The sequence below is a fragment of the Aquarana catesbeiana genome, linkage group LG01 (assembly GCF_042186555.1).
Source record: "Aquarana catesbeiana isolate 2022-GZ linkage group LG01, ASM4218655v1, whole genome shotgun sequence".
Classification (NCBI taxonomy): domain Eukaryota; kingdom Metazoa; phylum Chordata; class Amphibia; order Anura; family Ranidae; genus Aquarana; species Aquarana catesbeiana.
The window spans coordinates 369,104,988-369,130,310 of NC_133324.1; the positions used below are offsets into that span (position 1 = coordinate 369,104,988).

General features: G+C 41.3%; 1 protein-coding gene across 2 annotated transcripts in view; it reads right to left on the reverse strand.

Annotated features, from left to right (window-relative positions):
* The window catches only part of AOPEP (aminopeptidase O (putative)), a 615,981-nt gene that overhangs the window by 476,300 nt on the left and 114,358 nt on the right, over nucleotides 1-25,323 (reverse strand). For both annotated transcript variants that reach the window (XM_073633214.1, XM_073633224.1), the window contains one exon: nucleotides 19,618-19,866. In XM_073633214.1, the coding sequence (XP_073489315.1) occupies nucleotides 19,618-19,866 (249 nt within the window). The remainder of the gene's footprint in view (nucleotides 1-19,617; nucleotides 19,867-25,323) is intronic.

Genomic DNA, 25,323 nt, shown 5'->3' on the forward strand with positions numbered 1-25,323 from the left:
AACAAGTGAATGAAAAACAGAGTAAGATCTAATCTTCAAAAATAGTATGTAACCTCATTTGCAAGTGATTTGCTGTAAAAACATAAAGAATGATTTAAGGCTCAATCCCTCCCGAGTAGTTCTTTAATTCGCCAGCTGTTTCCCCACTTTACATCACGATGGAAGTGAACTGCTAGGAACATTTTCCAGACATATAGAAACAGAATATGAATACATAAATTGATTTACCATCCTACTCATTTCATTTTTCTTTCTTGGAGCAAAAGCAAATATATTTAGACTGATAAACAAAAGAAATTATTCATGGTTAGAATGCAGGAAGAGCAAAGTATAGTTAATGTATTAACTGAAGTATACAGCATGCCTTAGAAGCAACACCGTAACTATAGTTGTGCTCAAAAGTTGCATACCCTGGCACCCAAATGGCCCTGATAAAAAGTTTACATACCCTGGAATGTTTGACCTTGGTACAGACACAGAAGGTGGCACACACAGATTAAAATGGCAATTAAAGGTTAATTTCCCACATTTGTGTCTTTTTAAATCACAATTAGCATCTGTGTATAAATAGCCAATGAGTTTGTTAGCTCTCACATGGATGCACTAAGCAGGCTAGACACTGAGCCATGAGGAGGTAGAAAAGAACAGTCAAAAGACCTGCGTAACAAGGTAATGAAACTTTACAAAGATGGAAAAGGATATAAAAAGATATCCAAAGCCTTGGATATGCTAGTCAGTACTGTTTAATCACTTATTAAGAAGTGGAAAATTAGGGGCTCTTTTAATACCAAGCCAAGGTCAGGTAGACCAAAAAAAGATTGCAGCCACAACTAGTGGAATAATTGCTCAGGATACAAAGAAAAACCCACAGGTAACTACAGGAGAAATATAGGCTGCTCTCCAAAAAGACAGTGTGGTTGTTTTTATGTAGCACAGTTCAACGATACTTGAACAAAAAAGAGCTGCTTGGTTGAGGTGCCAGAAGGAAGCCTTTACTGTGCCAATGCCACAAAAAAAAAATCCAACGAGGCATGTCAAGATGTTGTTGGGCATATTGTAACCAGGCCTTTTTGTTGAACTTGTACAGTAAAGGCTTCTTTCTGACAACTTGACCATGCAACTCTTTTTGTTCAAGTATCATCGTATTGTGCTCCTTAATACAACCACACAATCTTTTTCCAAAGCAGCCTGTATTTCTCCTGAGGTTACCTGTGGGTTTTTCTTTGTATGCCAAATAGTTCCTGTGGCAGCTGTGGCTGAAATCTTTCTTGATCTACCTGACCTTGGCTTGGTATCAAAAGATCCACAAATTTTTCACTTCTTATTAAGTGATTGAACAATACTGACTAGCATATTCAAGGCTTTAGATATTTTTCTATATCCTTTTCCATCTTTGTAAAGTTTCATTAACTTGTTACACAGGTCTATTGACAGTTCTTTTCTACCTCCTCATGGCTCAGTATCTAGCCTGCTTAGTGCATCCATGTGAGAGCAAACAAATTAATTGACTATTTATACACAGACACTAATCGTGATTTAAAAAGACACATATGTGGGAAATTAACCTTTAATTGCCATTTTAAAGTGTGTGCCACCTTCTGTGTCTGTACCAAGGCCAAACATTCCAGGGTACGTAAACGTTTTATCAGGGCCATTTGGGTGATTTCTGTTATCATTATGATTTCAAAAGGATCCAAAAAACTATGTGATAATAAATGGCTTCATGTGATTGCTATCCTTAAACAAAAGACAATTTGTTCACATGATCAGTGATATTTTCAATATTAATGCCAAAATTTCACAATTTCTGCCAGTGTATGCAAACTTTTGAGCACAGAACATGTCTGAATGAGCATTTCGATTCTCAAGCATATTTAATTGCAACTAAAAAAATAAAAGTGTCAGCAGGCAATGAGACACCTCTCTGGAGCTTAGTTTTAGCAGCTATTAAAATAGCAATGTAAGCAATAAGACTGCATGTATTGCATTGCTGCACAAGGGTTAAATGGGCCACAGGTCCAACTTGCATTGCCTTTGGAGGAATACAGTGGATACAAAAAGCCATATGGATGCACAGGCTGTAAGATGTAGTAGCCACTAATATTGCTAGCGGGAATGCAGCTGGTACAAATGGAACAAGAGTAGCAAGTGTCAGTGCCTCCTGTAGACTAGAGAAGCTGCTCCCTGTGAGAACTTACAGACCCTCAACAAAGATCTATAGAACACTCACGACCAATCGATACGCTGCATCGTGGCCAAAAAGTGTGTACACGTGTCAAGCAACAAAGATAGGCATTCAAGAGAGTTTTTCTGCACAGGGTCCCTTTAAATCCTACATCCATCACAGAACAGCACTTACCTAAAGTGCAATTGTATATACAGCATTTAAATAATACACATTTTGTAGCTCATAACATATACTACATCTGCTAAGCCACGTTCTAGAAAGTCTTGTTAGGACTTTTTGACTGGTTTTTGAGGTAGCGTATATACCGATAGTTTGTGCCGCCACCCCAAACACATGCCGACTAAAACGTTTTTAATTTCTAGTCGGCGGCCAACTTCATGGTAGTACATTATTTGGCCAAACAGTGGTGGAATCACCTACATACTGTACATATAGAATTCTAATAATTTATAACTACGGTGCGCCTTTTGTTCTAATAAACCCTAACATAAAATACAACCTATAAAGATTCAACACCCACATTAACTGACAAAAACATAGTAATAATATAAACCATATGAAGTATGTAGCAAGCAACAAAAATCTTAAAAATCACACTTGCTACCGGGCCATGAGTGTCAGTGTTGACAAAGTGGAATATTAAACGATGGCATATATTTAACAAAATAAAATTTCGGTCACACATACATGCTACATTGACCCACTGCATTTTTCTTTCTATTATAGAAGGTGTTTTTGAAGTGTCAAGTGCTTTGTGCAGGAAATCCTGTAAAAATAACAGGAATTCACTTCAAACAGACAGAAAAGAAAAACAGGTTATCCACTACAATCTGTGATTTTAGAAAACAGGTCAAACAAACAAAACCAGACACTCCCATATAATTTCGTTTTATGGCTATCAATGATAAAACAAAAAAGATTCACCATCATAATTTTAAATTAGAACTACATACCACAATATATTTAAGCTAGAAGCAACAAAAAGCTACAAAACAATGACATAACTACAGTATATTGGTTTATAAACTAGGCAGTCCCATCCTCTCTCTTCAACAGCCCTTCTCAATTCCTCCAGTTATTGAGCCCCATGCACTTTACACCACCCCTCTTTATTAGTGCAACTTACAAGTTTGCAGAACATGCCAGCGGAAAGGTGCTTGTAAAAGATCATCCACAAGCAAACAAGGAAACTTCTAAAGCCTAACAAAGTGACAGTGTCCCAAAGGTTTCCTGTGATTTGTCATGGAGCAGCATCACTGCACCAGTCATTAGAAATTCCCCAACAGGGGAAAAGGCAAGAATAAAAACCTGACAAAGGTTCTTACTTTACCACACTCATCTGTAAAGCTGGCTATGTGTATTGGAACTTAAACTAAAGCTGTATATAAGCCAATAGAATTTTGTTTAAAAATGTTCATTTTAGAAATGAGAAAATTCAAAAGAGAATGATGGGATTTTTTTCTCAAATTAACAAAACAATCCTGTTTAATAAACCCAGGATTCCATTCAAGTAGCAAGTAAGAATAACTTTTAAAATAGACGTGCGGGATATGAAAAAAACGAACACACGTACTCACCTAGGTGGATACAGCATCTCACCTCCCGCCATCGCCTCTAAGACCGAGAACTGAGTGGTTAAAGACCAGTTCTCAGTTTTTCAGTGAGCAGAAAGCTCATGACTGTCCATCACAAATTCTCTGCTCTGCCCCTCCAGCACTGGAGTACTGGTCTGTGGAGGAAGCGGCAGTGGCTGGCTCAGTCTCTCAGCAGCATGCTGAGAACCTTTGCCAACTGCCAGTCAGGCACTTTAATATCGGGATCTCTCCAGAGTCTGGACATCAGCCGATAGCAAGCTTTAGCCCCCTGTCAGCTGAATATGGGTCACAGGACTGCAGAACGAAGTGCACGTCTGTGATCCCCAAGAGAAGTAGGACCAAAAGAGCATTGGCCCTACTTCTTCAAAGGTTTTCCAAATAAATGTGTTGACTGAAACCTTCAAACTTAATTCTACTGGTGTATGGCCAGCTTTAAGTAGAAGACCAGTCTAAACCTAAGCTTAAACAGGCTCCCACATCCATTCTAAGCCCTATACTAACTAGCCTGTAAAGGAAAGATGTGTATACTTACCTAATATAAAGATGTTCTGATCTTGTCACATGATCGACTCCCAGCATTGGCTTTAAGGGGTAGGACAATGGATGCCCCATAATAAGCCTATTGATACCATACACACATTATGACAATGGCTTATGGAGGTTGATCACATATATTACATGGAGGATCTCACACACTCCCTAAGAAATAAAGCGGATCTGTCAAAGAAGATATGGTCCTGCTGGTTTGCTTTCAAATACACATTCGCCTGCGCAGAAATCATGTCTCAATCAAAGTAATATATTGTTTGCTATCCTGTTATGTACAGGGATTTGACTGAGGCAGACGACCCCCCCCCCTACACCATCCCCTCCCTCATCTTTTCTTTCTCTAGATTTCCCACTTTTCTTACTCCTGGTCTCATTTTACTCTATGTAAGTTATATGTGCTAATCAGGGTTATCTTGAATGTACTTATGGTAACTTCCGCCTAATGCGATCCTCTTGAAAAGGTTACTTTACATGACTAGATGACGGAATCCTGCGATAACGGGACATAACTAAAAGTCGCAGAACCACTAATACTAGAACAACCTAAAGTACATATCTATATTACGCAGACCACTGATTGATAGAATGTCACGAGACCTACTTACTGTGTTGTTCACATTTACTTGTATTGTGTATTTTGTTCCTTAATAAATACATATTAAACAAAAAAATAAGCCTACTGATGACGTCACCGCGCAGGCACTGCAGCCGTCACTGCTCTCTCCTCTCCCCTGAAGCCGGATGCTGGGGAGATCATATGACCAGACTAGAGTGCTCTTAAATTAGGTATGCATACACATCTTTTCTTTACAGGCGAGTTAGAATAGGACTTAGAATGGGGGTGGTAGTAGGTTTAAGCTTAGATTAGGTAAGGTTTACACTGGACTTTTACTTTAAAGTAGTTCTAAAGTTAAAATATTTTACTGTAATGCATTCCCTGCATTAAGGTAAAAAACAAACATTTTTAGCCATTGCTTTGTGCCCCCCCCCCCCTTTTCCCCTACACTTACATGAGTCCTGTATCAATCCAGTGCTGTGCTGGGCTGCATCTGGTCTCTCCCTAATCCCTACTCTCACAAGAGGCTCTAGGAGCAGCGGAAGCCATTGGCTTCTGTAGCTGTCAGTCAAATCCTGTAAGGAGGGGGGCAGGGTTGAGCCGTGCTGTGTGTGTCTGTGGATGGACACAGCCCAGCTTAGGAGTGAACGTGCACTGTGTCCCATCAGAAGGATTCAGTTTGAACTGATTCCAAGGACAAACCAGACCATCTACTGCGAAAGATTGAGGATCTCTGGTCCTGGGATTGTTGGTCAGGATGTCCATATCAGGTTTTCAACAGATTTTTAAAGCTATTGCTGATCCCCTGATGGTTTATGTAGGCCACTACAATGCACAATGCACTTGAGGCCTTGCAGAAAGGAGGTCCAGTGTTGAAGCGCTAATCTGATGGCTCTCATGTTTAGAATGCGCATAGATAGTGTCGACTTCTCTGGTGACCGTATCCCCTGGACAGTTAGGAATTTTATTTCACCTTCCAGGGCATGTGAAGGAAGAACTTCTCCAATTTTAGGGAAGAACTGGAGATTCACTATGCCATGGAGAGCTTTGTCTGGCTGGAAGGAAGCACTGGATGATCTAGGGTTTGTATCTGCTTGTTCTGCATTATGAGCATGTTGGATTGAAGAGGACGGTAGGGAAACTGGGCAAATGAAACTGCCTCAAAAGGAGGCTACCATTACACCCAGAACCCTCATACAGAAGTGGGATGTCATTCTGATCTAAGGGTCTGCACGTGGGACATTAGGTAAGCAACCCTTTCCTGAGGAAGGAAGATTCTGGCTTGGGCTGTGTCCAATATTAGATCCAGGTACTCCAGACAGTGTGTGGGGTGTAGAGAAGACCTTGGAAAGTTGATTATGCAGCCAAAAGTTTGAAGGAACTAAATCATCCTCTGGACATTTGCAGACAAGGCTGAGGAAATAGAGGTCGCCCAGTTAACCTGTGACATGAATGCCTGCTCTGGGTCAGTGGAAGAGCCAGAAGTGGGTCAAGCATTTTGTGAACACTTGCGGTGCAGAGGAGAGCCAGATTGGTAGTGCTATACGTTGAAAGTGTTGGGCTCCCACAGCAAAGAGCAGAAAGCATTGCTGTGAAGGGAAGACAGGGATGTGTAGAAAGGAACCATGTACTGTATGTCTACTTATACTAGAAATTCCCTTGTCAGAGAAGCAATGACAGATTTTGTTGATTTCCTCATAGAGATATTAAGTCCAGTATTGTGTGGGTGCCCTCATTAGCTTCCATGACTGTGAATAGGTTTAAATATACACCTTGAAACTGTTATTCTGAAGGAATTGGTACAACCACTCCTTGTGCGTGACATTGGAAGGGGGCCATTAAGTCCGCTTTCTTTGCATCTGATACTAGCAGACTGACATATATAAAACCAGGAGGGGGCAGACATAGAAACTCTATTTTTTACCCCTTTTAAATGACAGATTGGACCCAGAGGTCCCAAGACATCACCCATCCATACTGGCGCAAACACCAACAGACAGCTTCCCACTGCGAGTAGTGGAGTTGTCTTTTCATTAAGAGGAGGGATTCTGGGCAAGTTTGGTGGACATAGGAATCCAGGGCTTGCAACGAAAGGAAGTGTTAAGCTTTGGTTTTGAGGTTGATGCCTGGGGAGAGGGAAAAGGTCCCTTTTGCTGAGAAAAAAAAAGTAGCCATAAGCTTAGGCTTTTTCTTGAAAGGTAGAGGCACCTTTCTCTCCATGACTTCTTTTATGTATTTATCGAGTGATTCACCTTCAAAAGGCAGATGTAGACTACGTTTCTTACAAGCAGGTTCAGCAGCCAAACTTGTAGCCGAAAAATCCATATGTGCACAGAGATAAGGGTCATTCTATAGACTTGGTAAATTACATTCTCTAGAGCATCAACACAAAACAATAAGGCTGAAGGCATCAACTGCAACTGTTCTAAGAGTGCAGGGTTATCAGTGATGGGTTCATGATCTCTGTTGATTTGCCTTTCTGATTTGCCTTTTTGATTTCTCCTGTTAGCACTTGTCTGCCAAATAGACACGTGGAAATTGCATGCAAGAAAAAAAAATTGAATTTTTGCTTGGATGTGATTGGATGATGGAAGTCAGCAGAGCTTCCCCTCATATACTAAGCTCTGGAGCAACTGCACTTGCAAAGCGCCAAGTCTATTTGCCTTTAGTAAATTAACCCTACACGTGTCTCCTAAATTTGAGAAACCAAAAACTGTATAAACACGTGTACGTGTTTTAATATTTTAAAATTAAAATTGATACTGTGCTACAATCTGAACATAATTTTTACAATAAAAAATGATATTCAGGATTTTGCCATAATCACAATCTCTATGGCAAAAAACTCACTGGCTCTCTGCATATAAACGAGTATAAACTGTAACATCTGTTTCAGTGCACAATTCAGTGACATGTTAAGCACAAACCTAGAGGAGCCACAATAACAACAGCTAGTCTTTTATCAGTCTAATGGTTCTTTGTATTGCTTTTTTTTATGCATGGCCAATAGTAAAACCAGCATTAAAAGGTATGCAGAAGTTAAATAAATATGTTATATTATGATGAAATGTTTCTATTAATGCTTTTTAATATAAACACATTCTTGGATAAAGCCCTCGGAGATTTTGTTATACAGCCAATGACAAATAAACGTTTCTTGTGGAGACTCGAACTTGAGAATGACTACTCTGCAACCAGTCAAATGAATCAGAGCAAGTTTTATAATTCTAAATTCAGCAAGGCTTTGAATGTACATTTCATGTGGTTGCTTTACTCCCTCCAAAATGAGACCAATCTAGTGTTCAAATTTGTATATTAAAGGCAACCTTTTTTTTTTTGTTCTTTCAAACAATCCTCCCTGAGGGATTACATTAAGTAAAGCTGAGCAAAAGTCGAGCAATCAGAATTTATAGTTTTACTCCTGGATGAATTGTTAATTATAAACAGAAGGGTAGGAGCTAGGAAATTATACTGAACATTTGCCTGCTTTAATAGCAAGCTGGATACCCACATACGGTAATGATATTGTTAGAACTAATTAGGAGAGGGAAACACTAAAAGGTTGAGAACTACTTAGACAATGAAAAAGAAAGATTTTGGCTTTTCTGATCTGACTACCAGTAACAGACGATGAGATAGAGTATGTTGTTGCTTTATGAATAAGTTATGTTCTTGGTTTCAAGTGAAGAGCTTATATGCTTAGAAAAATAATATACACTCTTCATTCCAGCAATTCGGTCTTTTCCAGTCATCTACAAAACAACAATTCCCACATAAAGCAAAAAGATACAGGAAAAGCCTGGCACCTACTAATAACTAGTAAAAACAAGCAAATTAAAATGTGCCTTGCTTTGCCTCTAATTAGTTTTAGCCCACAGGTAAGCATTTTCCAGTTAAAATATTATGTAAATTTCAAAGGACACATGCTAGTTAGTAATTTATACAAATTATAGGTTTGCATATGCAGTTTTACCATTGCATTGTGGTCTTAAAGCTGAAGGTTGACAACATGCTTTTCTTTTTTTTAACCACTTTAATGCAGGGCACTTATACCCCCCTTAATGCCCAGGCCAATATTCAGCTTTCAGCACTGTCGCATTTTGAATGACAATTGCGCGGTCATGCAACTCTGTACCCAAATGACATTTTTGTCATTTTTTTCCCCACAAATAGAGCTTTCTTTTGGTGGTATTTGATCACCACTGGGTTTTTTATTTTTTGCTAAACAAATAAAAAAAAGACTGAAAATTTTGAAAAAAATAAATAAAAAGTTTTTTCTTAATTTCTGTTATAAAATTTTGTTAAGAAGTAGGTTTTCTACTTCACTTACGGGCACCAATAAGGCAGCACCGATGAGGCGGCACTGATGGTGAGGCACTAACATGCAACACTGATGGGCACTCATAGATGGCACTGAAGGGCAATCATAGGTGGCACTGACAGGCCACACTGATGCGCACTTATAGGGGGCATTGATGGGCACTAATGGGCATCACTGATAGATTGGACTGATAGGCAGCACTGATGAGGAGCCATTACTGATGGGCTCTGATTGGCATCTCTAATTGGCATCCTTGATGTACTGATTTGCATCCCTGGTGGGCACGGGTGGGCACCTCTGGTGGGTCTGCACCGATAATCAATGTGCTGATTATTAGCGCAGACCCCACGTCAGGAGAGCCACTGATTGGCTCTCTTTTAACCGCGCCTTGTCAGTGCGAATAGAGGAAAAGGTGATAAACGGCACTTCCTGGTTACGATGTGACCAGCTGTGATTGGACACAGCTGATGACATGGTAAAAAGCCTACGTCATAGGCTCTTTACCAAGATCGGAGATGCAGTGTGTCAGAGCGACACACCGCACCACTGATCGCCGGGCTGTGCAACCTGCGGGCACATGCGAGCGACTAATCCTGCTGGACGTCATAGGATGCCCAGTAAGGATAATTGAACCACTTGGTGGCCGTCATTCTGCTATGTGGCGGGCGGGAAGTGGTTAATCAGAAAACAGCATTATTGAAATGTACATGTGCAGACATCCAGTATGAAGAAAGTATACAAGTAAAATAGAACAGTGGAAAATGGGGGTGAAAAGACAGATAGATCAGATACTGACATGATTTTTAGTGAATTTAAAAACAGCACCAGTCATGGTACTTACCATTAGAGGTCGACCGATATGGGTTTTTCTCTGGCTGATGCCAAAGCCGATATTTAGAAATCGCGGTGGCCGATGGCCGATGGCCGATATATGATGCCGATTTTTTTTGGGCCGATATATTAGGCCGATTTCTTTTTTTTTTTCCCTTCATCGCATAAAATCTAACAGTTAGACCCCTTTCACACTGGGGCGTTTTTCAGGCGCTTTTGGGCTAAAAATAGCGCCTGTAAAACGGCTCCCCTGCAGTCTATGTGAAAGCTTGAGTGCTGTCACACTGAGGCGATGCGCTGGCAGGATGTTAAAAAAAAGTCCTGCAAGCGGCATCTTTGGAGCGGTGTATACCGCTCCTCCACCACTCCTGCCCATTGAAATGAATGCGCACCGCTGCCGAAGCGCCTGCAAAGCGTTTCGGCAGCAGCGCTTCAGGGGCGCATTTAACCCCTTCTTCGGCCGCTAGCTGGGTTATAAGCGCCCCGCTAGCAGCCGAATAGCGCCGCTAAAATGACGGTAAAGCGCCGCTAAAACAGCGTTTTACCGTCAACGCATGCCCGCTCCAGTGTGAAAGCAGCCTTAAGTAATAAGTGATACAGAAAATTTTTTATATTTAAACATTTATTAAACAAAACAAACCTCCAATCAGTTCACTTGTATGTATAATTTAGATTAAAAAAAAAATAACTATCTTAAATATTAAATACACAAAAACAGGTAATCAAAACTTTTGGCCGAAAAAAAATGGGCTAACTTTACTGCTTTTTTTTTTTTTTTTATTTCATTAGTGTATTTTTTCAAAAAAAAATTGCGTTTGAAAGACCGCTGCGCAAATACCGTGTGACATAAAATATTGCAACAACCGCTATTTTATTCCCTAGGGTCTCTGCTAGAAAAAATATATATAATGTTTGGGGGTTCTAAGTGATTTTATAGCAGAAAATACAGGATTTTTACTTGTAAGCAACAAGTGTCAGAAAAGATTTAGTCTTTAAATGGTTAAACTGAGAACTTCTCCACGGAGTTCAGTCTATTGATAAAAGAACCTGAAAGAGATACAAATGTATCTTCTTATCAGACTTGGCAGGCTGCCCAGAGGAGGAGAGAAGATAACTTCAGAAAACTTGCATTGACTTCTATTACAGAAGTCATTTGCAAGTCCCTCTGAAGGTATAATCGGCTTTTTTTATCAGCACAATCGGCCGATGCCGATTAAGTAAAAAAAGCCAAATATCGGCCGATATATCGGTCGACCTCTACTTACCATGAACGAAGAGTGTCCCGTGTAATGTCCTGTGTAATGGCAACTGCTGTGATACATTTAAATATGAAGTCCTCTGCCCCTGGATATCCATGCACTGGTGATCTTCTGGTGCTGGGGGGTTTAATATGAGTGTCTCTGCCTGTGACAGGCACTCGTCAGATGTCAACTCTGTCTGCCCTTTCCACTCCCATGCTCCATTCATAGAAGTTGTACAATATTAGTTCCCACAATGAAATACACTTTGTGAATGGAGAAGGAGGACTTTTCATGCATCCACCCATTCTCCATTCATAGAGTGCTTTTCATTGTGGAACATGAGCAGCTGCTTATATTAATCCCCGCAGCATGGAAATAGGAAGAACACCACTGCAGGGGTTTCTGGGGGCAAAGGACTTTGAATTTCAAAGGAACACAGTAGCTGCCAACACATAGGATGGTAGGTACGGTCCCTGATACTGTTTTTTTATTTTTCACTAAACATTATCTTCAATGTTAAGTATAGAGTATAAAATGTAGCCAGAGGAACAATGTGTCAGGAACTAATCCCAACAATGGATGGGGAAACACAGTGTAATGTTCCGTTAAATTCACAGTGCAATGGTCACAGTACAAGTACATTTTAATGGAAGATAGGTTTAACTACTGTAGAAATATTCTGGAGCTACAAATGGTTAGGATCACCTGCTGTGTAGTATCAGCGCCACAGTCACTCCCCTTCTGATTTCTGTAAATGCAAGAGGGGAGGGTGAATGATAGGATCCACCTCCTCCAATCACAAAGTGCTTTGCATTCTGAAAAGAATACTATTATTTTCCTGAAATGGCTAGAGAGGAGGAAGACAAGCAGTACTAATGCTTCACAGTCGCAAATCTTAACTTATGCAGCACTGAAAGATCACTACTGTGGGGAGCATTCAATGCCAGTGGGGGGAAGATTTCTACAGTAAGCAATGGCCAGCAGATGATGGGACACAGTTTGTTAAAAGTAGGTTATGTCCCTGGTTATCAGGACCTAGATCACCTGCTGGTGGCATTGTGGTTTCCAGAGCTAAAGGGTGTAGCTCCAGTGTCCACCAACGTGTGTCTCCGAGTAGCCAGCAGATCCCAGTAATTAGCCTCCACCTAATGTTGGCTGCTGGAAAGGTATACAACCCTTTCTTTAGATCCCATTCACACAGGGACGACTTGTCAGGCGACCTAGTCGCCTGACAAGTCGCCTCCCGTTCTGTGCTATGGAACCGTTCTAAGGGGAGCGACGCAAGTCGCTCCGACTTAGAAAAAGGTTCCTGTACGACTTCGGGGGCGACTTGGGGCGACTTGCATAGACTTCTATACAGAAGTCGTTTTGCAAGTCGCCCGGGCAGTCGTTTGCAGGTCGCCTCGCTGAGGCGACCTGCAAGTCGTGTTGCCCCTGTGTGAATGGGGTCTCAGCTTCCTTCAGCGCCTCAGTGTTTTTGCCTGTTTGCCATACTGTATACCTGGTTACTGATGCTGGGTTACTCCTCTTAACCTTGATCCTGATTCCAACCATGATTCTGTTCCCATTTTTGTTCCAGTACCTTCATCCTATAGCCTGCTACCTCATATCTGCTCCCCTTGTTTGCTTCATTTGTAATATCTTACTTTATTCATACACAATATGAAATCCAGCTTTCTTAAAGTCAGCACACAGATCTGGTCACCCCTGCTGTTGCCAGATATCTGCACTCAATATCCTAACACTGGTGCTGTATACGCATTTTAACTAAATGTTCAGCTTTAAAGCAGAACTAAAAGTTTTGGGGCCCCCAGGAGCTCATGTCATATTAAGCAAGTATGTTCAGCATATTTGCACATTAGGGTACAGTTCCCTAGCAAAGTTTTCTTTTCCAGCAATGTGATCTCTGTATTCTCCCTTGTCGCTGGAACTTACATCTTCTACTGGGCTTCTTACAGGTTTGGAGCTTAAGCCGGACATACATGGTTCGAAATTCGGATGGTTCAACAGGGACAGGACGAATTTTGATCCTTCCATGGGCAGGCTGATACAACCAGACTGTTGGATTTTTCTACATACGATTACTGCCACTGGCTATAGCCACTAGCAGTAACCATCGTATTCTGCTGGCCGGGAAGGCTCCCGCTTGCAGAAAACAATAGCTCTGTGGGAGGCATTCCCCCATCAATGCTGAATTTGCTAATAGGGGGAATCAATCGATTTTCTTTTCTTCCACCCGTGATGGAAGGGAAAAGAATTGAGTAATTTATGGCCTGCCTTATGTCTGTCTTTATTGGCTGGGCTCGGATTATATAAATCCTACACATGCACACGAAAATTACTTTGATCTGGTACAATAGAAAAAATGCTAGCAGGATGTGATTTAATAATGTTCACTTTCCAAGAGGATTTTCACTTTGAAAGGGAATATTCACTGGTGAACTACTTAGCAAATGCCCTATAGCAGTTCTACTGCTACAGGGCGGCCGCTGTGTGCAGGATCACATATATATATATATACACGTGATCCTGCACTTCCGGGTAGCAGGCGCGAGTGCGCGCCGATGTGTGGACACCGCGGACTCGATGCACCCGCCGATCACTCGGTACACAGGCAGAACGGCAGTCTACATATGTAAACAAGGCAGATTGCCATTCTTTCAGGAGGGAAGACATGAAACCTGTGTTCCTGCAAAGCAGGGGCATGGATCCATGTCTTCCCCTAGTACAAGCACCTCCCCCACAGTAAAAAACCCTGTGATCGCCCCTGATGTTTAATCCCTTCCCAGCCAGTGTCATTAGTACAGTGACAGTGTATATTTTTAGCACTGATCATTGAATTAGTGTCACAGGTTCCCAAAAAAATGTGAAAAGTGTCAGTGTCTGATTGTCTGCCGCAATACTGCATTCCTTCTATAAGTCGTTGATCACCGCCATTACTAGTAATAAATAAATAAATAAATAAAATTATCCAATCAATAAATGCTTATTGGGATTTTTTAACCAAAAATATGTAGCAGAATACATATTGGCCTAAACTTATGAAGACATTTTATTTTTTACATTTCTTTATTGAACATGTTTTATAGCAGAAAGTAAAATATATTGTTTTTTTTTTTCAAAATTGTCAGTCTTTTTTTGTTTATAGCACAAAAATAAAAACCACAACGGTGATTAAATACCACCAAAATAAAGCTCTATTTGTGGAAAAAAAGGACACACATTTTATTTGGGTACAGTGTCGCATGACCAGGTAATTGTCAGTTAAAGTAAAGCCGTACTTTATCGCAAAAAATGGCCTGGTTAGGAAGGGGCTTAAATCTTTCAAGTGGTTAACGAATGTGGTGAAAATTCACAACGGAACATATATCCAATCACATGCAAGTAAAATTTTAAAAACATGATTCTATTCACAAAGGTAAGTGAGTTTATTCCTTAGGGCTTTTTCTCTTGGAATTTTTAATGTGTAAAAACTGAAGTGTTCCAGTAGATAAACTTAGGTCTTTAACCACTTCAATACCGGGCCTGTTCTGGCACTTCTCTCCTACATGTAAAAATCATCATTTTTTTGCTAGACAATTACTCAGAACCCCCAAACATCACATATGTTTTTTTAGCAGACACCCTAGGGAATAAAATGACGGTCATTGTAACTTTTTATCTTGCACGGTATTTGCGCAATAATTTTTTAAACGCCTTATTTGGAAATAAAAAATGGTTTTATGAATTAAAAAATAACAAAACAGTAAAGTTAGCCAAATTTTTTTGTTTATTGTGAAAGATGATGTTACGCCGAGTAAATAGATACCTAACATGTCACGCTTTAAAATTGCGCACACTCATGGAATGGCACCAAACTTCGGTACTTAAAAATCTCCATAGGCGATGTTTTGAAAATGTTTACAGGTTACCAGTTTAGAGTTACAGAGGAGGTCTAGTGCTAGAATTGTTGCACACGCTCTAACGCATGCGGCAATACCTCACATGTGTGGTTTGAACAGCGTTTACATATGTGGGCAGGACTTACATGTGCATTCGCTTCTGAACGCGAGCTACTGGGGACAGGGGCATTTTCATTTTTTTTTTTTTACTTAATTTTTTTATTTTTACACTTTTTTTACATTTTTTTTAATCACTTTTATTCCCATTACAAGGAATGTAAACATCCCTTGTAATAGGAATCTATTGTGACAGGTCCTCTTTATGGGGAGATGCGGGGTCAATAAGACCCCACATCTCTCCTCCACCGATCTCATGCTGACAGCCGCGATTGCGGCTTTGTTTACTTCCGGGGACGGTCATAGAGATGACTGGTGACCATCTGGTCACTGGAATTCTCCATCGTCGTCATCCGGCGCCGGACAATTCTTTCTCCGGGCCCCCGATGGCCAGGGAGAGCCCGGAGAAGCACCAGATGGCGGCGGGACAGGGAGGACGTCCCCTCCCGTCGCCTATAAGAACGATCAAGTGGTGGAACTGCCGCTATGATCATTTTTATCGTGCACAGAATCGCTGCCTGCAAATAATGATATCTGAATGATGCCTGTAGCTACAGGCATCATTCAGATATGCCCTCACAAAGTCAAGGACGTCATATGACGCCCTAAGGTATTGAAGTGGTTAAAATGAGACGAAATAATTTGTGGTGGTGTAAAAGATTACTTCCCAGAATTGGTTACCTAGAAGAAGTTTAAATTGATGTGGACATTGTTTTCAAGATCCATGGCATTATGATATGTTATTCTTATATCTAACTTAACACAGCATTGACAATCAGACCAGTAGTACACAGACACACATATATATAGTCAAATATTGGGCATTAATAATTATTGCAAGCAATGCTCTCAATTCCTGGCATCGTTTGTGATTATAAGGCCATTTGTAACATCCTTGTGAGCAGCAAGGAGGTCAAAAAATCCCAAACAGGGAGACTTTCCAATCTGCATTGTCAAATTCTGTTCCATGTACAAGAGTATAGGATTAGCAGTACAGCATCAACAGCCAATATACCACTGTCATCAAAAGGTTAGAATTATAGCAGATCCTAGCACTTGCTTGTGTATGAATAAATTTACCTACACCTGTTTTCCTTAGGGAACCAAATGCCTTTCTATGGCCACCTAAACCTGCCTGTCAATGTTAACAAAGAAGAACCACTGTTTCTTTTTGTTTTGTTTTCTTGGGGGGGGGGGGGATATTCTTAAATTTAAAATATCTAGCCCGGTTGAAAGAATTTTCTAAATTTTAGATCGGATAGGCTGCCAGCTGGAGTCCTATTTTAGTAAATAATGAATGGTGATATTAACCCGTAACAACCAATTACAGATCATTTTTTTCATCTTAAACTGCCAATGAATGTTGTGTGTGCGTAAATTCTCACATAATTAATTTTAGATGAACCAGATGTCAAGGCGGATATTTATGTCCCAATGAAAACCATAATATGGAACTAAACCGAATTAATGGTTTCCCAAAAGAGTTACATTTAAGGCATGCTATAAATGATAACTGTCACAGTTGCTTATGCACTCAACCAAGCTGTAAAACCATCAAATGGCTGGTGTCATAACTGATCACATGTGCAGCATCATGGCAACTGTAGATCAAACAGAGGCAAAGATGGCAGCTTACTTTGCTGTAAAGGCTACAAGATTTTAACTCCGCTTTCAGAGACTCACCTGACTGCCATCTTGAAAAAGACAAGGCTACTGGTGACTGAATTATGATATAAGTATTATACCTGTACCTATAATTATATATTAACTATAGAGTATATGTGAAAAGGATATAACACCATTGGCGGCATCCTGATGACCAGTAATTTTTTGTTCAAATCAGGTAGCAGGTTACAGACTCACCTAATCAGGTGGCGTTCCAGGAGAACAGGAGAGGCAGCCACAATAGAAAAAGAGAGTGGGAATAGGACCCAAGGTGTCCTTGTCTTCAATGAAGGAAAAGGAACAAACAGTTTAACCTGATTAATCTTTATTGGAACAAATATGTAGAACAATGTGTCATTGAAGGGGAAGCATATATAATAGGGAATTAAACAAAGTAAAACTTACAACGTTGTCAATTAAAAACCTATGCGGATGAGCTCAGCCATGCCAACACCATCCGCTTGTGTCAATCACCCCAAGTCACTTATTGGTGTAACTTATCACAAAATGCATATACACATCGGGCGAGGTGAGTTCTAGAGAACTTTGGTGGCACAGACAGATACTACTAATTAGCAGGGATACTTACCAGCCTAAAAGCTGTATTTACTTATCTGTGATGATCAGTGCATTTACTGTCACTGTAGATACCTAATGCAACATTTTTAAGGGCATATAGAAAGTCTGGAGGTCCACGGTTAAGCATAATACTGTGTACCAGTCTGTGCCACCAAGGTTTCCCAGAACTCTCCTCGCCCGATGTGTATATGCGTTTTGTGATAAGTTACACCAATAAGTGACTTGGGGTGATTGACACGGGCAGATGATGTTGGCATGGCTGAGCTCATGGGCATGCCTGTTTAAATTGACAACGTTGTCAGTTTTACTGCGTGTAATTCCCTATTGTATATACTTTCCCTTCAATGGTACACTTTTCTACATAATTGTTCTAATAAAGATTAATCAGGTTAAACCACTGTTCGTTTCTTTTGCTTCATTGAAGGTAAGGACACCTTGGATCCTATTCCCACCCTCTTTTTTTATTTTGTATACAGTAAATGTGTCCCTATACTATGCTCTAAAGTCTCAAGTTAAATGTAATTTGTAAGTGAAAAGACTGAAATATGTAAAGTATAGAATAAAGCTGCAGGAAGAGGGCATAAAAAGAACTAAAAAATGGGGTTTCACAGACCTAGACACAAGAAATGGCAAGGAAATTTAAGCTGCTAGACTGCAAATCACAAATAAATGATCAAAAGCCTAACTGGTAGTATGTCTACTGTTAAGATTTCAGTGACATTTATAGCATTAAAACAGTTACTCGTCAGAATTCAGGACATGACATGGAGTAAATAAACAACACTCCTGCCATTTTCTTCTTTAATCAGGAAAACAGATTTTCCAGCTGACATGTCTGATTGCAAGCATATGGGAACATGGTTATATAGCAAACAGCTAGGATTAAGTGTAACTTGAGCATATGGAGCTAGAGAAAGATTACTACTGTTCTTTTCGGGGTGCAGAAGGGTTCACAGGCTTAACCTTGCTACGTCCAAGAGAAGGGACATTGTTACAAAACTCAATTACAGATGGGTGAGTTGAACATGTGCAGATAAAATGATTTCTCCAAATCTACATAATGGCAGTAGTTAGAGCTGGATTCTGAATCAGCCACAGGCTTAAATCACTAAATTACACATTCTACTAAATAAGCCCTTCTATGTCCTTTCGTCTCTGTTCAGTAACAACCAGACAAAATTAGACAATCTAATTTTCATATCTGCAAAGCAGTATGATTCCTAAGGATCAGTGCCAAATATTTCACAGATTAATAAGAATCTGAATTCTTTTTAACATAAAGTCATTTATTAAATATTGTAAATGCCTTTTCAAGCCTTCAATAAAAGCTTCTTAAAGATTTAAATCCTAAATGAATAACATTGTCTAAAAAACAGTTGATCGTAAACTTTGTGTTTTTTTTTTTGTCTTTTGTTTTGTCTTTTATAATGAAATACAAATTTCACCTTTTTTATCCTCTGCAGCCACTTCTAATCTATATACATGCAATCCAGAAGAACTACACCGTTTTTCTCAAGGAACATTACCTAAAAGGTAACAACAGCAGAATATGCCTATGCAATGTGCTATGGTGCAGTAATTTGCAGGCTACACTAGGAGGTTGTGTCAGGGTGACAACACAGTAAACAATTTGAAGACAGGCAGAAAATTGTCACCCTGAAAGAGGAACTAAGAACATGATGGCATGATGACCAGGTGTTATTTGAATGAAAGCTTTAGATTTGAAAGCATTTAAAATGACCTTAAATGACATTAACATGTTAAAGCTCATATGAGATTTTAGTAAATGAATTTACACTTTAAGAAAAATAAAAAGTATACAAGTTGATTCCTTAATATGTTTCTTTGCAGACAAATATTTTACCTATCCCATTTTACCTTTTGGCAAAGGTTTTAGAGAATTGTTTTTTTCACCTACCAATAATTCTTTAACACATGAAATTCATATTAAATATTACACCCAGTTCTGAAGAAAGCCACTATTAAGATACTATGTTACGAGTTAAAAAACACATAGTTCCTTACATTCAGATTAATAAAATTATATAAAGTAAAATAAGTAAGTAATAAGTAAAAAGGTGTAAACAGGCTTACCTTGCCATTCCTAAACTAGAGAAATTAGGTGGTACTATGAGAACATCAAGCCTTGGGAATGGATGAACACCCACCACAGAATAAGCAGCTTCTAAGCAATGACATAGTAAAGGAAGCAGCAACTCTTTACACCTATTCAAAAGTGCATCTGGGGCAAAAACACGGTAAGGTATACACATCTGGGTATGAGCTTCAGGACTACTATAACGACATGGGTATTCCATGTGCTTGCACTCTGGTCTTGATGATCTGGAAAAACAATGGAAAAATAGAACTGTTATTATATGGCAAGAATATTTCAGAATGAGATCTATATTTTATATCCTATTGCCATATTTGCTTGAAGAGGAATTTTATTCTAATTACCGTATTTTAGATATACATGTGAAACATGTTAATGTAAATAATCTTTTGTGCAAGCATTTTAAAAATAATCTAGCACAATCTAGACGTGTTGTTTTTTAGGTTAGGTCAATGCTTGCTTAGTAATAGATAAGTTTAATACTTGCAGGTATTTATTAATTTGCAAAGAGAATACAATGTATTCCCTGACAATGCCATTGTCCCCAGAAGGCCAGCCTTATCTTTGTTCAAGCATCATCTGGGGGCAGCATCTACTTTAAACTACGATGCTGACCCATAAATGATGAGGTTGGATAAATCCTGGTGCCCATTCAGTAATCTTAATGTTTTTGGTTGTGAGTGTATAATTACACAGCTCAGCCAGGTGCTGCTTTATCTCACTAGGTAAAGTCTAGGGAGTAATCGCTATGGGGAAGAGAATCTGTATAGGTTCAGTCATTTGAGTAGAGCTCAAGGACTGCTTTTCAAAAGTAAAAAGTGTTTTTTTTTTTTTTAAAGGACGCTGTGATATCACAAATGTTTTTATGTTAAATTGTAGGTTTAGCAACAGGTCTACTTTAATCACTGGAGTCCAAGGTGCCATTTTGTCACAGGGACAATGGCCATTTGTCCCAGCACTGTTAACAAAAAAAAAGCAGTGGGAATCAGTGGCTCTGGGCTCCAGGCGCAGACTAGAACTGTTGGCTGGGCACACTAGGGCAAACAATTATGCTGGGCAGTCGAGTGCCAGATCCAACCGTCACTACTGCAGGGCAGTAACTCAGACAGAGAAACGGACTAAAGGCATACATGCTACACTATCCTAGGAGGGAGTGGAAGGAGCATGTAAAAAAAAAAAGGCAAATGCTCTGGAGAAGAAAATGGGTGGAACACAAAATTGTGTGAAAAAGTGCATATGAAAGAAAAATCAAAAGGAAAGATATCAAATAAATGGATACATGCTAAAGGAGAAAAAGGTAAAAAGGAAAAAAAAAAAAAAATCAGAAAAAAAGGGTGAAAATTGGGATCAGGAAAATTATCCTGGGATATAGAAAAGAAATTGGCCCATATGTTGTCACCTGGCAATGCCCAATCCAACAAGGAAGTATACCAAGATGGCAAAAAGACTAAAAGTAACAATGATCCAAGCAAGGCATCACTGTCTAAACAATCAACACAAAAATATGGTCCAAGGTAATGTCTCAAAAATTGAGCTAGACCACAGGGCTTCTGTGTCGCTAAAGCGTTGCTTAGAAGGGCCTATTCTCTTTCCTACATACGTCAATGTACATGGGCATTTTAGCCTGTAAACACAGTATTCGGTGTTGCAATTCAGATATTTCCTAATGGGATATCTGTTTCTCTTGTGTAGGTGTGTAAAGTAATCACCACATACCAAGGAATGACATACATTGCAGGTGTGTCATTTGTAACACCGTTTTTCATAAGAATCGGAAGGGGGTTCTCACATACTGTACTTGAGACTGGGATAGGGTTCTTCAAAAACTGTAGTGTTTTGATGGGTTTATAGACCTAAACAGATGGTACTTTCAAATGTGTATGATATGTTAGAAGGCTGGCCGCAGGCTAGCCTGCATTTGTAGGAGGAGTCTGAGGGCTATATATATATCCCTCCTCCTCCATCAGATCCTTGCTGGTTTAGTTTCTGGGTTGGGATGGTCAGAAGGGGGTGGAGGTTTGGCTCGTTTCACGTCACTTCTGGGTCCATTGCGGAGCGACGGTCGGCTGCTACAGTGGTTGCGGCAGCGTTTTTTCTCTCGGTGCTCACACTGGATATCTGGCTTCACGAGGGGGCCGCCCGCCCGCTTCTGCCTGTGTTCACGCCGGGGGGGGTGTTCGGCTGCCCATCTGCTCCTCTCCTTGGGCTGCTTCAGCTTTATGAGGGGGCCGCCCGCCCGCTCCTCCCAGTGGTCACACTGGGGGGGTGATCGGCCGCCTGTCTGCTCCTCTGCCTGTGCAGATCCGGCTCCACGTGGGAGCCGCCCTCCTGGTGCTCACGCTGGGAGGGGATGGTCAGCCGGTGCTCTGCCGGGGGGGTTCCCCTCAGCGGGTGAGGACCCCCCTGTGCTGCGCGGGCACGGCGCTTGCGCAGTGCGAGCCGGCGGAAGTGGCCAAAGCCGAATGGTTGTAAATCGGCTGTACACGGCGCCTGTAACAGGGCCCCTTGCGGGCTCACTACGCTCGCCACGCTTCGGGCACGGCCTCGCTTTGCTCGGCACTTTTTTGTGGTAATGATATGGCAATTCATAAACTTAATACAAGAGCACATTCATTGCAAGCAAGGCTTGGCAATACCTGGATGGCTGGCAACGTATAGGGAGGGCCCAACCACAAACACATCGCTTGCTTTACTTTTATGTTTTGTCTTCTTTGACCACCCGGGATTCATGTGGGCTCATCAGCATCAGAACAGAGGGGGGTGGAGGTGTACAGACCATATGTCTAAGTGTATGTACATATGTAGCGCTTGCCAGCTCAACCCGTGCGGATCCAGTTTCACGAGGGGGCTGCCCGCACGCTTCTCCCGGTGCTCATGTGGGGGGGGGAGCGACTCACCTCTCTCACTGCTCTAATGCATATTTGCCATTCAATCCATCCCGCGGGTATGTACTATTTTGGGATCTGATGCATTTGCATCTGATGGCCGTAGAAGTTTCCTCGGCGTTTCATCAAACAGGTTTAATTTCGCTTTCAAGTTTTTAGTCAGTTTCCTGGGGTAACTACCTGTTAGCATGACCTCCCCATGCCTGTACCAGGCTGCTAACTGTAGCTCTCGTATACATATCCTCAGGTCTTGGTAGCTACCACGATCATCCAGGGGGGAGGGGGTGCTGACTAGCAGGGTTCTTTGGTCAACAGTTCATGAGGTCTGTTTGTGGTATGTTTTTTCCTGCTAGCTGTAAGGGGGTCACCAAAGGCGGTACTAGGAAGGGGGGCTGGTTGGGGGGTTCAGTTCCACGTTTCCTTGCCCGTGTTCCTTTCATAGTGTGTTCAGTCACAGCATGTTCTGTTACAACGGTTCTGTCAGCAGGTCTGCCATAGCACGTTATCACTATGGTCAGCGGTTTCTGTCACAACGGTTCCGCTTTTGCAGGTTCTGTCACAGGCTTTTTCAGTCATAGCATTTCGGTCATACCGTTTTCAAGTCTCAGCGTTTTCAAGTCTCAGCATTCCTGTCGTAGCATGTTCGATCACATGGGTGTTGTCCTAGCGTGGTCTGTCTCAGCGTGTCAAGTCATAGTATTCCTGTACAGAGTGTTCTGTCGGAGGAGGGTTGTCATAGCGTATCTGTCAGCGGGCATCGTCACATCAGGTGCTGTCACAAGGTGTTCAGTCATAGTGTTCCAGTCGCCGCGTTCTGTCATAGCTGGTGCGGTCACAGCGTGGTCCAGTCACTGCAAGGTCCAGGCAGAGCGGGTCCAGCCAGTGGTCCTGTCATAGCATGTTCTGTCATAAGCAGTTCTTGTCAGCATGGTCTGCGTTCATGTCCTAGCGTTTCTGTCCGTTTTCTTTCATAGCGGTCATGTCCAGCATGTTCTGTCATAGCTTGACGGTGCCGTACAGCCACAGCATACACTAATAGCCATTTCATCTTCATTGTTTCATGTCATCGCACCTTTTTTCCTTCAGTGTTCTTGGTACACCTGGGTTAGTTAGCAGTACTCACATCTCATGATGTGTCTGTCACGTCTACAGATCTATATGGGCTGAGGTTTTGTTTCCAATGATTGTTCACCACAATCTCCTCGCCCATATACCATTCATCTTCCGCTGCACGTTCATTTCATTACGCTTGTACGTCTACACACCACGGTCTTAGTACACTAGCCCTGGGGGTTTTCAGTTTGCTACCTGTCTGTTTTCACTGTCGTAGCATTTCGTTCGTAGTATTCCAGTCGTTGCATTTCATTCGTAGCATTTCTGTTAGCTAGTGCTCACATCCAGGATCTGTCATGTCTACGTATCCATACGGGCTGAAGTTTCGTTTCATTGATTGTTGTCCCACAATCTTCTTGCCCATATAACACACGTCATACGATGCACGCTCTTTTCATTACACTTGTACATCTACCCACCATGGTCTGTGGGTACACTAGCTCGGAGGGTTGTTTGGCTACCATCTGTTTTTCTGTCATAGCAATTTGTTCATAGTATTCCTGTCGTTCCATTTCATTCGTAGCATTTCTGTTAGCTAGGGCTCACATCCAGGGTCTGTCACGCCTACGGATCCATACGGGCTGAGGTTTCATTTTTAATTGTTTGTCATCCACTATCTTCTCGCCCGCATACCATACATCATACGATGCACGTTCATTTCATTACACTTGTACGTCTACCCACCACAGTCTGTGGGTACACTAGCCCTGAGGGTTTGTTTTGCTACCTGTTTCTGTTGTTCTGTCGTAGCTTTTCGTTTGTATCATTCCTGTCATAGCATTTCTGTTAGCTAGGGCTCACATCCAGTTATTGGCCCTATTGGTTATTCCCTACATCGTCCCAACCTCTTCCATCCACCAGCGCAGTACATGTTTCCATGCATGATTCTTCAACCCAGATTCATGCGGTACTTAATGCGCTCTATACGTCCTGGCTACATTGTTAGACGGAATGGAGGGTTCTTAGCCCGCTCGGCTAGGGCGGTAGTGCCAGCTGTGACCCCGTCTCCTGCTCTTCTCAGCGCGCCGGCAGGTGATGTTGGATTTTCTTCACAGTGGCATGTGGTACTGGGGGCAAGCCTGGTCATAGGCGATCGGCCTGGCCTATTGTTCTTTATTCAGAGTTCTCCGTGGATGTCTACCAAGGGGGGAAGGTTCGTAGGTTATGTCTCTGGCTTTCTCTGCATATTGCCTCTGCTTTTTGGCCTCATCTGCCAATACTAGCTAGTATCCTTCAGGTGACCAGCATTTCAGGTCCCCACAACTCCTGTCAGTCTGTCCTTTTCTGGAGCTCACCCTCTTAAGCCAGGTCATGGCGTATTCAGAGTTAGTTATGGAACCTCTGTTTGGCACGGCTACCAGTGAACAGCCAGGTTCCATGGTGTGTCAGATTACGGTCTCCTACCTTTGCGCAGTTCCCATTTTAGTGTTCTAGGCAGTCCCTCTTTTACTTCACTTATATTTCCCCATAATTAGTATAGATGGTCAGCTAGGGGTTGGTGGTTTTATTACCATACCACAGTACAGTGTCAGATTCAGTACATGTCCTTCTCTGCTATATTCCTCTGGTCAGCTATTTTCTTCCTTTTCCCCATGCGTCCTCTCACCACTACAGTTTGTTCTCATGACCGGGTTTCTTTCCAATCAGGCTCATATCCTTTACCCCTTTCTGGGTATTCGTCAAGAT